The 15,795-nt window shown below is 51.4% G+C and overlaps 2 protein-coding genes across 5 annotated transcripts in view; one reads left to right on the forward strand and one right to left on the reverse strand.

Annotated features, from left to right (window-relative positions):
• Positions 1-7,032: 7,032 nt before the first annotated feature.
• LOC120324230 (bcl-2-binding component 3, isoforms 3/4-like) lies at positions 7,033-12,386 on the reverse strand. 2 transcript variants are annotated; one of them, XR_005565361.1, is made up of 2 exons: positions 10,613-10,730; positions 7,033-7,249 (listed from the first exon to the last, which is right to left on the reverse strand). XR_005565361.1 is itself a non-coding variant. In XM_039386120.1 (2 exons), the coding sequence occupies exons 1-2, from the start codon at positions 12,286-12,288 to the stop codon at positions 7,244-7,246; spliced, it is 690 nt and encodes a 229-aa protein (XP_039242054.1). In that variant the 5' UTR covers positions 12,289-12,386; the 3' UTR covers positions 7,033-7,243. The 2 variants fall into 2 exon arrangements, 1 of the variants encoding a protein (XP_039242054.1); XM_039386120.1 differs by lacking the exon at positions 10,613-10,730 and adding an exon at positions 11,605-12,386.
• A 293-nt stretch (positions 12,387-12,679) lies between these two features.
• Positions 12,680-15,795, forward strand: part of ARID5B (AT-rich interaction domain 5B) — a 116,010-nt gene continuing 112,894 nt past the window's right edge. For 2 of the 3 annotated variants that reach the window (XM_027714414.2, XM_039386119.1), the window contains exons 1-2: positions 12,680-12,737; positions 12,918-13,178. In XM_027714414.2, coding sequence (XP_027570215.1) covers positions 12,717-12,737; positions 12,918-13,178 — 282 coding nt within the window. In that variant the 5' untranslated portion in view covers positions 12,680-12,716. Of the gene's footprint in view, positions 12,738-12,887; positions 13,179-15,795 lie in introns of those variants that run through there. The other variant, XM_027714412.2, reaches the window with a different exon arrangement.

Consider the following 15,795-nt stretch of genomic DNA (forward strand, 5'->3'; position numbering starts at 1 on the left):
TCAAATCCCTTTCTTCAGTGAGGCAGTGCTGCTCTCCATGCCCCAAGGAGGAAGGGGAGCTGTGGAGGACTCTCGATGATTTGGACCACATGGTGGAACAAGATAGATCTCAGCGTCAGGTTGGCAGGATATTTCCCTTTCTTCAAAGGTCTCCAAACCCAGAAAGATTTTCTTTGATATCTTTCCAAAGGGATTTATCAGCATTGGGGCATACATTTGTTTAGATTGTTCCTGTAGGGTGGGACTTTCAAAAGAGCAAAAGGGTGCCAAGTGCCAAATTCTCACCAAGTTCTCCATAAAGATTTCCTGAGCTTCCTTTGAAAATGCTAGCTCTGCTCCCCATCACTCTGTGCATCCCTGCTGGAAAGGTGCCCATGGTACCCTCACAACCTGGGGCACAAGGGATACAGGAAAGATTGTGACATTTAAAAAAGCAGGCAGAGGAAGAACTGGCTGGAGACAGACGAAATACCTAAAAATGTGGAGGTTGGGAAGGAGACAAAGAAGGAAATGGAGACCAAATTCCCTAGACCCATCATTTCTCTTTTTTTTTTAATCCTTCCTCTCTGCCTACTGTTTCTCTCAGGTTTTCCCCAACATGTCTTAGTTAAAAAAAGAGGTGAATGTGTGCTGTATATTGAGAGCGTGGGCAGAACTTAGGTCCCACAGTAAACTTGTGCTTGTGCTCTGGGCTTGAGATACACTGGGACAGACACAGGTGACCTGATGGTGCCAGGTGTTAGTCTGGTCCTCCTCGGGGTTCCTACAGGAAAAGCAGAAGCTTTGCCCTAGGAGAGAGCTATAGGGAAGTTGGGAGGTTTGCCAACTGGTCATTTTGTGTACTTTTCATGAAGCAGTGCCTAAGTCCTCCCTGGTGGTAGTGCACGGCCGCAGAAGTGAGCGGGAGGTCTACAAGGAGTTGTGAGGAGACATTCGGGCCAGTAGCTCCCAAATAACAAATGCACTGATGTCCAGGTGAGGACTGCCAGAGCAATTTGTTCTCCTGCCCTGGGAAAAGGGCCTGATGAGCACTGTTTGGAGAGGATGTCAGAGAGGGAATTTTTATTTTGTGAATAAGGAGATACAGAAGCTATTTCTGATCTGTTATAGGTGTGTTAATGATTTGTGAGCTGCAGTAGGATTTGGGGTCCTCTGGTTGTTTCGCAGACTGAGAAAATCCTTCCAAGTTCTCTAATACTATATTTGTAGTCATGTACCTGGCTGGTTTTTTTAAATGATAAGTACCTAGATGTTGCTGAGAGCCAAACAATGTGTCTTAGACCTAGTTTCTACTCACTTGTTGGTTTCCAGATAGAATTTAAGATGTTGATTTTGCCCCTAAACGCCCGTGGCTTGCTCTTGCAAAGAAAAGTGGTTCTATAAAAGTTTGTCTGACATCACAAGCTAAGTAAACCTCAGCACATCCATTCTTGCCCCATGTTGATCCAAGGATTAGATGTCAGCTCCCTAATTCAGTGAGGGCAGACACAGATCTGCTGCAGTGGCTGTCCCTGGTGCTTCTGAGGAGGGTGAGGGCAGTGGGGTGCTGGGGCAGGGAGGGTGCAGGGGCCCTTGAGTCCTTTTCTCTCACAAAGAGCTGGGGGGCAGAGGGGAGAGCCTGGAGGGAACCCCTGGAGAGACTTCCAGTTTGTCACTGGGGCACTGGACAGGGCCAGCATCCAGCCTGCAAAGTCCTTGGACCTTGGCACAGGAACTGATTGTTGAAAGGAGCTTCTTTAGGCCCTCCTGACTGTAAGTTTCGGAAATTAGACTTTCACTTTAGTTTATTTCCAACATTCAGCTACCAAGAATAAAATAAGGGTCTTTCTTATGTGTTTTGGAGATCTAATAAAACGTATCTACAAGTCTGCAAAAGGCCTTTGCCATGTGCAATCAAATCAGCATTGCAAATCTATCTGAACATGGCACTCCGGTGTCTCAGCCTCCAGATGACATGTAACGTGTTTGCAGTTTGATGGTCTTCACTCAGAAGGCTGGCTAAAATATTTTTATATTTAGATTTATTTTTGGAGTCTATGGTTGAAAGATTTCAGCTCTGGGCAGCCTTTCCCATGGCTTTTAGACATTTGCAGTTGTGTTTCACGTAATTAAACAGCCAACAATACTTAATGAAGAAATAAATAACATCGATAAAGTAGTAAATAATTATATGCAGGCAAACACCAAAGACATTATCCATCAGGCAACAGCTGTGAGCATTAGTTTTGATTAATCAATAATGTTGTACAATAGGAGCAGGAATGCTGGCCAGGCCTCTGGGGGAATCACCTACGCTTTTCTGAGCAGCAAGCATTGCGATTTTAAGCAGAACTTTCAGCAGAATCTTTAATTAAATGTAACAGCTAGAAGCTCCTCCAGCAGCAATGCCACACTTCTCAAAGCCCACCGAGCAGCTGGAGTTTAACCAAGACCCATTTAAGGCATCATCTGTAATCGGAAAGGTTTCTTGGTACATCTGTGCTGGGGGACACCGATGGGGTACCACGTCCATCAGCAAAGGCGCTGTTGTGCCAAGGGCGCTTTGGTGGGGTTTGGTGACCCTCTTGGCATGGAACTGGTTGTGCCTGGCTTGTGCCACCTGGGAAAAACAAGCTGGTGCTTTTGGCTCTGCCTCCAGCAAGGTGGCAGCAGGGCACTCCTGCCCAACCTGCAGCTGGAGCCTGTGGGGCCTCATCGCAGTCTGGGCACCCATCGGAGCAAGTGCCTGTTCTGTAATTTGTTTCAAAATGTAAATACAGTTCAAATTTCCCACATGTGCACCAGCTCCTCTGGAACCTGGTGTGGGCAGGTTTGTGATGAAATCAGCAAAGTCTGGTTCATCTTTATCCGTGCCTCTTGGATAGAGGAGCCTTAATGAAGCTTTCAAGAGAAATGGATCTCCTCCCAGGTATATCCCTCTTCCCGTCACTCTTGCCACCAGCCCCTTGATTTCCGTGGCACTGCTGCCTGCTCGGGCACATCCCTAAATTGTGCTGAGAGGTTCTGCTCCCATTGGCTAGCCAGAGTGTGGGCTTTTCCTTTTCGTTTCATTTTTTCCCTTCTTTAATGGATAAAGAGCTTTAAAAGAATGCAAACATTGAGAAAGGCTGATCTCGGCACCAGATCCCAACCTAGATAAAAGGTACAAGGTTTTATAGCCCTTACCCTATTGAAAGGGAAGGAGAAGAAAGGACAGGAAGGGTTTCTGGTATGTCAGGGACAGGTTTCCAGAGCCTGTGCTCGCATCTTGATGGTTTGTTCCTCATGAAACCAATTGCTGATGACTTCTTGGCATCTGAATAAGCAACAGCACCATGTTGCTTCTACTGTGAATCCAGTGCTGGGGGTACCTCTCCATGAGCGGAGATGGGAGCACAAGGAGAAACAGGGGAGTGAAGTGAAGGGCTTGTCTTGATGTGAACAAAACAGCTGTGTAGACCCACACCTGATGGGTTACTTCAATTCTGTGAGATGGCAGATGCACGTGGGAATTTTGCAAGCATAAGGCACATGGGTTTGTTGAGCTAGAAATGGCAAATCTTCAGAAAGGGATGGACAGGGAAAGCCCTCAGCTCTTGTCCAAGAAATGGAGGTTTGCAGAAGGCAGTGGTGGAAACATCCACACAGCTTAAAATCCCAAACACTGCCGAAAGACCACTGTTGAAGGTTTTTTCCCCCATACCTTATCAGCGGAAAAACCAGGAACAGAAATCTCGCATGATAATTGCTGGTAGCACAACAAACCCCAGAGGGTTTCCTTACCCGCTTCTCAACATGCAGGCAGTAATAAACTTCTGTGATAGCATTAATATTCCTGATAGTCTCTATGGGCTCCTTCTCCCAGACGTGAATCTCATTATCATCTGCAAGCCCAAAGTAAATTTGTAGGCGTTTAAAGGTGTAGCCTGTGAATTGTGGTGCTGCTGCCTGCTCACAGCCCCTCAAAGCACCTGCCAGCCAGGTATGGTAGCACCAACTGTGCTTCCAGAGCCTGGCATGGAAAATAGGTAGTGCCAAATCTATACGGATCTGGTTCGGTCCCAGATAAACAGTACCAAGTGAAAACTGCTCACGGTTCCCCTTTCAAATCAGCAGATATGATTATGGGTCTCCTCCTTCCCCTGTGAAGTTTACTGGGTTTGCTGATCCCAGCACCATGCGGAGCCTGCTCTTGGTTAATCACCCCCTCGATATTTGGGGTGTACCCAGAGGCACAGGGCACACATGAACATTTCTCTGTGGACATTGAGGCTGGTGAGGACGAATTGACTACATTTCCTGCAAAAACAAAATCTCAGTTGCATGTTTTTAAATAATACAGTGTAAGTAACCTATAAAACTCATTGCTTTTCCCTTTCCTAGAAGACTGGAAAGCATATCAAAAAGCCACAGGTAAAAAGCAGGGTTTGGAGTTCTTTTTTTTAGTTCTTTGTCAAATTCTTTCACAGAGTACCCCCACTGGCTTCAGGGACAGTATTTATGGCAGGTATTAATTTGTTCAGTGAGATAAATTAAAAAATTACAGAGAAAGAATAAGCTTTTGGTAAGACATGGATCCCTCTCCAGAAAAGCAGCATCTTAATAACAGATAACATGTTGACTTGACTTTAGAATAAAGCCTTATTCTCAGTTCAATTGTAAAGTACCTTAAGTACTAATTTTTTCCTAACTGAAAGAAGGTTTCTGCAGACCTTTTCTTCCCAAGCAGACAATATTTGGCATCTTGTGCACTGTATCAGATAAGACAAGTGAATGATATTCAGGTATTTCTCTGCAGTCCTGTTATCCCTGCTTTGTTTTATTGAGATGAATCTCTGGATTTCTAAACCCAGGAAGGGCAGATCTCATCAGACCTCCTCCTTTCTGGCTGTCCTGAGCTTGTAGTTCCCACTGACTCTGCTCAGAATGGGTTTTCCCTTTGGTTGCTGTTTTCTGGTTATTTTGGTAGGGGTGGAAGCACTGCCCCAGGGCACACAGTGACCAGCAACCAGCTCTCACCTCCCTGTGTCTGCCTCTGTCCTCTGGTTTCACCAAAATTCAGGGGTTGGGAGTGAAATCTTTTTGAGGGATTGCAATTTTTCAAGCCCTTTTTATTGCTAAGCTAGGTAAAGCACCTGTCAAAGTTATTATTCAAATGTGGCATATGTTTTGCTGTGAATTTTCAGTAGAACTCTTTCCAGTGATTTCCAAAATAAATGAGACTTTGCATAGTACTTTTTCCATATTTAACATTGCCTTTCTGGCTTTGCAGCCAAGGCTTCCTTTTAAAGGCATGTGCATGAGATTATGCAATCGTAGTACTCCGGATACCCAGAGCAATTAAAATAAATCAGGCTAGGTATAATGAAGATGAGCCAAAGCATCTGTTTCTCAAGAGGATTTAAAAAAAAAACCCACCAACTCTATCATCCCCAGGGGCTTGGATTCGTGGTGGTTAGACCTCAGAGATTCTTATACTTCAGAAATGTGTCCAACACTCACTTGGGTAAGCAAAGGAGGAGCTGGAAAGGAGGAGAAGACTCTCTGGTATGGCAGCTATCCCTGCTCCCTGGAAACAGTGGCTGGATAACCTCGTGTGTTTGGCAAAGCTGGACTTGCAGATCACTTCCGTTTCCCTTCTACTGTTTTAGTTTGACGTGTGTACCTGGATGGAGAGGAGGAGGAATGATTTCTGCATCCTCTCCAGGATAACTACAGATTATAAACACATCTTGTGTTTATAAATCTGTAGTTAATGATAGTAGGGTTGGCTCAGTAGAAGGTGCAGAAAAGTCCATCCCCCCTGATGCCAGTGGCAGGGACCAGAGCGACCTGGGACAGAGGAGCACTTGCTTGTTGAGCCACTTGTCTTGCAAGACAAGAAGCAGCCTTAAGGCTGTAGAGTTGAGGTACCAGGAGCTATTCTGATTCATTTCCTCCTGTGCTGCCACTTGGCACCAGATTCCAAAAGCCTTTTTCAGGCAAAACCGTGGAGGAGGCAAGGTGCAGGCAGTCCCCAGCAGGTTGTCTGCTGAGCTGCCTTGGTTACGTACTTAGGCGGGAATGGCTTGAAGACAGCTTAGGCAAAGGTTAAATGTTGCTAAACTGTACCAGATGATTGACTCATCAGTTTTGTGACATCTGTAACTCCGGTAAAGGATGAAGACATGGGAGTAACTGCAGAAGACACTGCTAGCACTTCCAGGGTAAAAATCTGCATGCAAAGGGAAGAATGAGGTCATGATGGTGGATGCACCAGCCCTGCAGGTACTCAGGGGAACTCAGGAGCCCTTTCTTTGTATCACTGCATCTCATCCTAGTTTAGGTAAAAAAGATCTCAATAACCACAAGGTCAAATGTCCTTGCACAAACCAAACTGGGGAAAACAGGAAAACTCAGTCCTAAAACAGGCAAGCAAGAGTAAGAGCTTAGGCATCAGCAAGGCGGGCAAAGTAAATGAGGAGGTGAAGTCCCCTGCTTTCACATGAGGGCAGGGCGGAAAAAGGCAAATTTTGAGTTTGGCTGGTGCATCCCCTGCCTGGGGAGCCCACCTTGCCCTGGCTTGCTCCCCAGCAGCACTGGCTGCTCCCTCTGTGATAGCTACATACCCTTCTCTGGAGTTCACCAAGTCTATTAAAAAAAAAGGAATTTTCTCAGAAAAAAGGCCACAACAGCTCAGACTTGCTAAGTGGAAAGAGGCCAGCTTGTTTACTTAAACCAATTTAAATCTAGCACACCGAGAATAGCAACTTGCTTTGACCACTGACTTGGGTAAATATGGCCTGGCATTCTTACGGTGATATTTCCAGCCCCTGCTATCCCCATCATGCAGACGTATATATATATATATACACACATATGTATGTTTTCACTGAAAACCGTTGAGGTAAATTATTTGACAGGAGCTGGATGTGAAATGGCTGGTGTGTGTGTTTCCTGCACGTCATTTGGAAACTGAGGTTCATCTAAAGTCCTACCAGGCAGCATCCCCTTTTGAGCCTTATGATTATAAAAGAAGGAGTTTAGTCGCATTTAGGAACATTTCCAGTGAGAAATTTTATTCAGGATTTGTTGAGAAGGCAGGTATTTTTTGCAGATAAATTAGCATGTTTTCTGAAGTGATCCAGACAGAAGAGGATAGCTGGGGATCTCTGGCTGGACAGTGACGGTGTTTCAGCTTTGAAATGACAATTCAGCCCTTCCAACACAAGATGAAATGATCTCTATGGCCTCGGCTCCCTCTTTTCTTTCACAGCCGTCCATGCTACTGCTGCACATAACAAGGCATAATTTTACATAAGTAGAGGACTGTGCTCTGAGCCAATATACAAGTCATACCTGATTGAATATTGCCATTTCAGAGCCACCATCTAATCACATTTTTCAGGCTGTGTGAACAAAATAATGTTGTTATAATTACACACAGTGTTTGTGTGTATGCGCACATGTGTATTATATATGTATAATGACATTAGGATGATAATATAGCTGTTTCTATTAGCTCTGTGGTATTAATAAGGTATGACAGAAAGTTATTTGATACCATTTGAAATCCCACTTGCATTTTCATATTGCTCTCAGATGTAATTCAGGGACTTGATTTTTATGAGTTATGGCTCTGATGTCACTTGTATTTTTGCCTGTAATAGGTCCCACCGGAGCAAAATTCATCAGACTCAATTAACAGCATCTGAAAAGTGTATCTTGGTTAGCAACCGATCAGGCAGAAACGGTGTGGGTTTGGTTTTAGCTGACCCATCACCTTGTGCCTCTGCACAGAACCAGCTTTCCAGGCAGCAGGTAGCAGCTGCTGCATCATACTGTTACCGTGAGGGTTAAGCAAATATTTTTGGGGCTACCAAAGCGTTGGCTCTTCCCATCCCATGGCTTCACTCCTTGTTATGGGTCTCATAATACTCTACAACCATTTGGGCATCTTCCTAGTTTCTGCATGTGGAGGTGATCTGTCCTAACACAGTCACTTTTTTATCTCTTGATATTCAGTGATGATAATTTTCCTTAAGCAGCCTGATCCAGGAGCCCTAGGGCAGTGGGGTGCTTATTCCAGGCGAGCTCCTAGCAGTGCTACAGGGGAGTTAAAAACACGATGCCAGGGTGACAAAAAGAAGTGCAAGGTAAATAAAAATAACTCCAAATGCGCATAGGAATTGAAGGCTGGGTTTTGAAAGCTGATCTCGTGTAGGGTTTTCTGCTCAGTTCGGTCACTGATTTGGGCTGGTGGATCTTCTGACGGGAAGATAAACGCTCTGACTCCTGGTATTATTAATCCTTTGAACTGGTGATTCACACATCTGATCTAAAGGGCTTCCAAAGTGAGAGACTGATCCCAAAACCTGCTAGAGTGAACGCAAGGCCTCATGGCAGTTTCACAGGGCTGTGCATCCCATCCTATGTGCTGAGTGGGAGCAGGGGCTGGCGTCGCCCTCACAGCCCCACCGTGACTCCATCTCCCACCCTGGACGCTCCCTGTAAAACTCCTCTGAGTCTTAAAAGGCTGGAAGGGAAAAGCTCTGAGTAGAAAATCACCAAGTGAAGTGGAGCACCCCCCAGCACTGCTGGCTGCCCACCCCCCCGTGCAGGCACAGCCCCCTTGCAGCGTGGGTCAGGCTGCGTTCCCTTCTAAGCACAAAGCCGGGCTTGAAGACTCCAATTGCTTCCTGTCTCCCAACATGCCTGACCACAACTATTTTTAATTGTAAGGCACAAAAATAAAGTTATTTAATAAATTAACGCTTCAAATGCTTTTTTGATTTCAACTTTGGTTGTTTATTAGGACCAGTCTTATTTTGGCTTCTATGCAGTCATTTCCAGCTACCGCTCTGTTTGATCCCCCTCTTATTTCCTTTGTAATCTACTGATCTTCTGTTGTTATCATTGCTGTGTTTTATGGTTTTGCATTACTTTATTGACTCAGTATACTGTAGGCTGCCTTTTTTTTTTCCTCCCTCCACTGAAAATAGCCTTTTATGAGAAGCTTAAGCAAAAGCCTGGAATGTCCAAAGGAAAGCACAGAAACATTACAACATTTTGCACATTTCTTTTGGCCAGAGAAAGTTAGAAAATATTCATATGAAGAAACCTATCCAGTGCCTGCAGGAAAAAATCCAGCATTTGATAATATGTGGAATTTCAATTTCTGCTATAAACAGGCTCTGTATTATTTTTATTTATTATTTTGAAGTATAAAGAGTTTTTCAGGGGGAGAAGGCTCCTCTACAGTTGATGTCAGAGCAACGATGAGTACACATACCCTCACTGCTGGGAATATGTACTCTTCCATGCTGCCACAACCTCTGTTGCTATCCCATTCCAAATGCTACCAATTAGAAAGCAGGATGCTGATGGTCTTGCCATCCAGCAGCACTGGATGAAGCAACACCAAGGGCTGGAGCTGTGGGGACAGAGGGTAAACTCTCCTTTTGCTCATGCTGTGCCCCCTCCCCTGCCCCACAGATACTGAGCTCCTCTAGAACTGGCAGTTAGGTGGCGTCCTGGAGGAGCTCAATGCATGGACTGGTGGCTTGGGTCATCCTGCATAACCCCTGCCTCCCAGTGTCCTTCATGGATAAGCAATCCCTGCTGAGAGGACCAAAACATGCCCTTGCCTGGTTATCCAGCCTCACCACCTTCTTAATAGTGGTTATAACACCATGGCTTGGAGGGAGGCTTGGAGCAAGACTGTGGCTGGTGGGAAGAATTGGGCTCTGCAACTCTCAGAGCCACGAGTGATTCTCTGTGCAGTGGGTGGGAGCTCAGGGTCAGCACCGAAGCTGCCAGCAATGCCTGGGCCCCAGCTGCTGGCATAGAAGCAGAGGGATTTGGGCACTTAGGTGGGTAGTTCTCTTTGATTTGATTATATATTGTGAGAAAGGAGCAGCCCTACCTGCCTGAGACAAAGAAAACGAATTAACAAATAAAAACCTGTTTGTGCCCAATATATTGTCACAATTGTTTGAGGACGGTTTTATCTGTGTGAGAATATAATCCTGATTAAACATGCCAAGGTCAGTGGAAACAAAGGTGAATTGCTGAAGAAATGCAAGTTATTCTGTGCCAGAGTTCGCTGGGGGTGAAATGGAGCAGCACTCCCTGTTTTGTGGGGATGTGTCGAGGTGTGGGTCCCACTTGCATCACCTCCCATACCTACCCAGCCCCTGCCAAACATCCTTCCCTCAGGGGACTGAGCTCCCAAGCACAAAGTAGCAGACTTTAGTGGCCAAAAGGGCTGGTATTTGCAGCTCTCCTTAGCTGTTCTGCCAGTTTTGCCCATCCAAGCCGAGCTTATGCAAGGTGGAAGTCCAAGCACTGGTACCCACTGGCTCCGTGCCTGCCCCATCCAGCATCTCAGCTCTCCCCTGGTGCTCATGGCCTTTTCACCCCTGTACAGCCAAGAGACTGTGAGGCCACAGACCAGACAGGCACTTGGCGTATTCCAGAAGGATACAGGACAGGAAAGATGAAACCTCCAAAAACTGGAAGGATTTGGTAATTCCTCCAGGGGAACCAGTAGAAAAGCAGCCTCCTTCTGGAGAAGCACCCAGCCTCCCAGTGGAGCCTGCAACAGCTGCCCAGCCAGACCCCAGCGCAGAGGATGTCGGGATGAATTCCTCACCTGTGCGATGCCAGTGCAAACCTTGCCCAAATTCCCATGTTGCTCTGTTCCTGCTGCCCAGGGCCAAGTGACCCTTTGCCCACACCTCGCACAGGTTGCTCCTCACATCACACCAGGGGCTCACAGTGGGGTGGCCCCTCGTGCCCAGCAGGATTTGTGCACCAACCGTCCCCAACAGCCCTTCACTGTCCCACACCACTGCTCTGCTCTGCTGGTCCCACTGTCCTGCACTGCTGTCCCCCTGTTCCCCCACTGCTGTTCCCACTGTCCCTCTGTCCCACTGTTCTGGCTGTGCTGCTGTTCCCACACCGGTATTCCCACTGTTCTGCTATTCCCGCTGTCCCGCTGTCCCCGCACTACTGTTCCCACTTTCTCGTCATCCCCACTATTCCCACACCGCTGTTCCCGCTGTCCCGCTATCCCCGCTGTTCCCGCACCGCCGCCCGCCCCACAGCCGCCCGCCAGGGGGCGCCCCCGCGGCGCCACCGCCCGCACTTGTTGCTGCCCCCCGCGGCGCGCGCTGTGTCGTGATGCACGCGGCGCTGACGTCACCGCCGGCGTCATTATTAACGATCTCATTCATCTGTTTATTTATTTGCTCGTCTGTTTACATGCCTGATTAATTATTTGTTTGCTTCCCTTTCACTGCGCCCCGCTGGGGCTGCTCCGAGCGTGTGCCCGCCCTCCCTCTTTTCCCCCCCCGGTACCCTCCCGGGATCAGCGCTCGCGGAGGGGGCTCGGGACGGCAACGAGCCAAAAAAATGGGGAGAAAGTGCCACTACTGAGGCACGAGGCGTGGGGAGGGGGGGGAAACGGGGAGGGGGGGATCGGTCCCCGCTTCGCAGCGCTTTCCTCCCGCCCCAGGGTGCCGGGGTTGGCTGCCGGGGGAAAACGGCGATTAGGACAAGGTTCCCCCCGAGTCCGGGGATGGGCGGAGGGTGCTCCGCGGGGGCGGAGGGGCCGCGCAGCCCTCCGGCCGCAGCGGCATCTACCTGCGAGGCTGCGGCTCCCGGGGCCCCGATGGGAACTTTCCGCGCCCGACGCTGCGGGCGGACCTTGCGCCGGTGCGGAGTCCGGAGCGGAGCCTGCCCCGCTCCCCGCGGCTGATGCTCCTGGCGGCGGCCGGAGCTGCCCGCGCAGGAACCGCGGAGGCTGCGCGAGATGCGCAAAGCCCGCGGCTCTCCCGACGTGCGGTGTGGCCGCGGGGGGCGGGCGGGGCGCAGGTAAAGGGGCCGCCCCGCTCCATCCCCTGCCCGCTGCCCCGGCCCCTCCGCGCCCGCCCCGGCACGTCCCGCTGCGCGCCCACCCATCGCAGCCGCCGCGCTCCCCCTCCCCCGGCCGCACTGCCTGTTCCGGCCGAGCCGCGTCCCTCCGCGCAGCGCCATGAATATTGATGTGTTTATATAATCGATAACCCACTTTCCATCCTTTCCCGGGGAAACAGCGATAAATAAATTAGGGACGCGCGCCGCCCGCCCGCCCCTCAGCGGGCAGCCGCCGGGAGGAGGGGGGGGGCGGGAGGGGTGGCAGCCCCCGCTGTCCGCCCTGCGGTGCCGGGCGGTGGGATCGGGCCGGGGCTCGGAGCGGGCGGTGGGAGCGCAGCGGGCGGCCCCGCCGGGCGCGCGCGGACGAGCAGCGCCCCTCGCGCCGCAGGAAATGGTCTTTATATTAGACATATACGGGCAGGTCCTGTCAGATCCGCAGCGCGCCCGCCCGCCCTTTCGGCCCCCCAAAAATCGCTGGGCTCCCGTAGCGCCCCCGCCGCCGTCCCGCCGCCTCCGCGCCACCCCCCCGGGGCCCGCCGCCGCCCCGCGGCATTTTTGCTGGGCCGTGCCGGGCGTCGGGGGGCCGGCCGGCGTCAGGGGGCGCCGGCGGCGGGACGCGGCGGGGCGTCGGCGGGGCGGTGGGGCGGGGAGCGGGCAGGGGGGGGGGCGTCGCCGCGCGCGGTGGGGCGGGGGGCGGTGGCGGCGGCGGGGCGGCGCGGGGGCGGCGGCGGCGGGGGGCGGCGGGCGGCGGGGCCGGCTTCGCCCTGCCAGGACCTGCCGGGCTCCATTCACGCCAACAAGTTTGGGAGAATGTTGAGTTCAATCGCGCCGGAGCCGCGATGGAGCGCAGCGCACTGCAGGTACCGCGCCGCCCCGCGCCCCCGCCCCGCCCCGCGCCCCCCGCCGCCGCGGAGCCCCCTCCCTCCCTCCCGCGCTCCCCTCCCGCCGCCCTCCTCCTCCTCCTCCTGCCCCTGCGCGGCGCGGCGCGGCGCGGCGCGGAGCCGGCGCTGATGCCGCTGCCGTGTTGTTGTTCCCCGCAGTGGGTCGGCGCCCCGTGCGGCTCGCACGGCCCCTACGTCTTCTACAGGGCGTTCCGCTTCCAGCGCCGCGGCGGCGGCCGGGCGCGGGTCCTCTCCCTCGGCGACTTCTTCTTCGTGCGGTGCCGCGCGGAGGAGCCCGCCTGCATCGCGGAGCTGCAGCTGCTCTGGGAGGAGCGCACCAGCCGGCAACTTCTCTCCAGCGCCAAACTTTATTTTCTCCCCGAGGACACCCCCCAGGGCAGGACCAGTGACCATGGCGAGGTGGTAAACGCGGCGCCGGCCCCCTCCCCTTTCAGCCCCCCGCGCCCGTCCCCACCTGCATGTCCGGGTTTGGCTCCCCCCTTCCCTCCCGTTTGCTCCCCCCACCCGCGCCCCCCTCCCCGCCGTGCGTGGCGGGGCAGCGCGGAGGGGCCGCGCCGTCGGGGCGCACCGGTGCGCGCTGCCCGGGAACTTGTGCGGGCGGAGGGAAGGCGGGAGGGGGTCGCGGTGCGGGGCGCCCCCGGCCCGGCGGGCAGTGGAGGGTGTGCGGGGCTCGCCTTGTCCTTCTCCCGCATCGTTAACAAAAAAAAAAAAACAACAACAACAACAACAAAAAAAAATCCGAAAAACCCAAAAGACGCGGAAAAGCGGGGAGAAAAACACGTCGGGGTGATTTCGATATTGTTCGGGGCTTTTTTTAAGTATTCGATATGTTTAAGAGGGCGGAAATTACGAAATGGAGGCAGAGGGAGATCAAACGCTCTCGAGCTGGCAGGGACGTGTTGAATAAAGTGATAAATGACAGGTACGGGAATAATACATTCAAATAACTTGCAGATATGCCTGGGCGTATTTCGGAGCCGCCGCGCTCCCGGCGCAAACGCGCTGCGCGCCGGCACCTCCGCCCGCGGCCGCGCAGCCCGGGATGGGGCCGCGCAGCCCCGCACCGCCCCGCCCCGCCCCAGCCCCGAACCCTCCCGTTATCTGCTTCGCTAATTCATTGCTTCGGCGGTCCCCGGTCTGGGGCGGGGGATGGAGAGGGTCCCCGAGAGGGGCTGGAGATCAGGCGGGAGGGGGATGAGATGTTTTGGGGTAACTTGTGTTGTGGATGCCGGGGGAGTGTGGGTTCGAAGGGGGGCTGTCCGCAGGAGCTGTTTTCGGAGGCACGCGTGGCTGTAGGTGCCGGCGTAGCCCTGTCCCCGCACACATGCGTACGCGGCTGAAACGCGTTTCAGAGCCACCTTCGCTCGCTGCCACCTCTTCACTTTAATTTTCTGTGCGTGCCGCTGAGATAAGGGAGCTTTTTCCTAAGAATCAGGGAGATGACAGTGAGCAATGGATGCTCTGAAATTGCCCGTGGTGACTATTTAAAACTGTGCCTCTGTGTGTCTCGTGTGTGTGTAAAATGAAAGATATTTGGAAGGGGGGGGTGGGGAAAGGGACACAAATCATTTTAATACGCCTTAATGATCAGCTCATGTTACTGTGGTAGGAACATAAGAGAAAATTAATCCTACCATTACGAGTAAAACACTGCTCTGGTACGAGAGTTCTCAGCTGCATGTACCCTCCTAATAATACGCACAATTTTATTTATTTTTACATGCAAACACCGCTAGTAATTAGCCGTGTGATTATACTTGTGCATTTCACTGGGGCTTTAACTGATGTCATTCTGCATTATTCAACCATATGAAAACAATTTTCAATTAAGATAATGGCACGCCTTGAAATTATGCAAATGCCGGCCGTATTGTGTAGAATAATTATGACAAATGCAAAGCAGGTAAAAAGTTTCCTAATGCAGTTGTGTTTTACACCCTGGTGATGTCATTTCCCCTCTGGCCTAAGTTAGTCATTCATTAGCAGAGTAGCAGCAGCAGCAGCAACAGCTCTGAGTGATATTTCTCTGGCAGGGAGCCTACAGAAACCGGCACTGAGAGCCAGGGCCTAGAGAGGGCAACATAACACTCCCATTAAGAAATGTACTTTGTTTTCACTTACTCCATTAACTTGTTTATAGACATCAGAATGATTTTTTATGATCGATTTTTAATAGTTTGGAACGATCCGAGCTGCGCTTGGAGATGTGCAGGTGGACAGGAGACAAAAGGCTGGGTGCTGGCTGGGGCTGTGCAGGGTCCTGGCTGGGGGGTGACCAGCCTCATCAGAGCACAGGGTGGCTGTTCCCCCTGACCACCCCAAGGTCCCGATCCCTTAGGTAAATGACACCTGCATCTGTCCCCAAAGGGGCGTCAGGGCCGCTCTGGGGTCGCAAGGCTTCCTGACTCCAGGCTGAGCTCCTTCTGCAGGAGGAGATGCAGTTGGTGGGTCAGAGGCGGCTTGTAGCCATCAGGGTAGACTTTATTCGTGGTGTGGGACTGCTGATGGGGTAAAACACCTTATCTTGCATTCAAGGAACGAAGTGAGACGGTGCTTACACGTGCATTGCAAATCCGCAGTGTCCAAGGCAAAGGGTGAGAGGGGCGCTCGCTGTCCGTGGATTTGTCGGCGAGGGGAACGAGAGGTTGAATCGCGGGCTTGCGATGGAGCCCACAGGAGGTTTAGGCACAGTCACTGGCAGCTACCTGCGCTAGAGGCATGATTAATAGAAGCAGCTGGCTGCCTGCTCTCTGTAATAGCAGCACTGACACTATGACAGTATTCAGCTAGTGGCTGTGAGGAGGGAGAAGCGAGGAGGTATGTAATGCTTCTGTTAGTCAGAAATTTCTGATGGCGTATTTTATCTGATTGCCAAATGTTTGAGCTAATCAGCAATAAGCGTAAATATAAGTCTTTTTATAGCTAGCTGAATTCATCATCCAGATTTAAATATAACCCCGACTGCTGCTAAAACTGGATGTTTCCACGCACTGGGGCCCAGACCCAGGGAAGGTTC

Source organism: Pipra filicauda, unplaced genomic scaffold, assembly GCF_003945595.2.
Source record: "Pipra filicauda isolate LSUMZ 115617 unplaced genomic scaffold, ASM394559v2 scaffold465_size509821_pilon, whole genome shotgun sequence".
NCBI lineage: Eukaryota > Metazoa > Chordata > Aves > Passeriformes > Pipridae > Pipra > Pipra filicauda.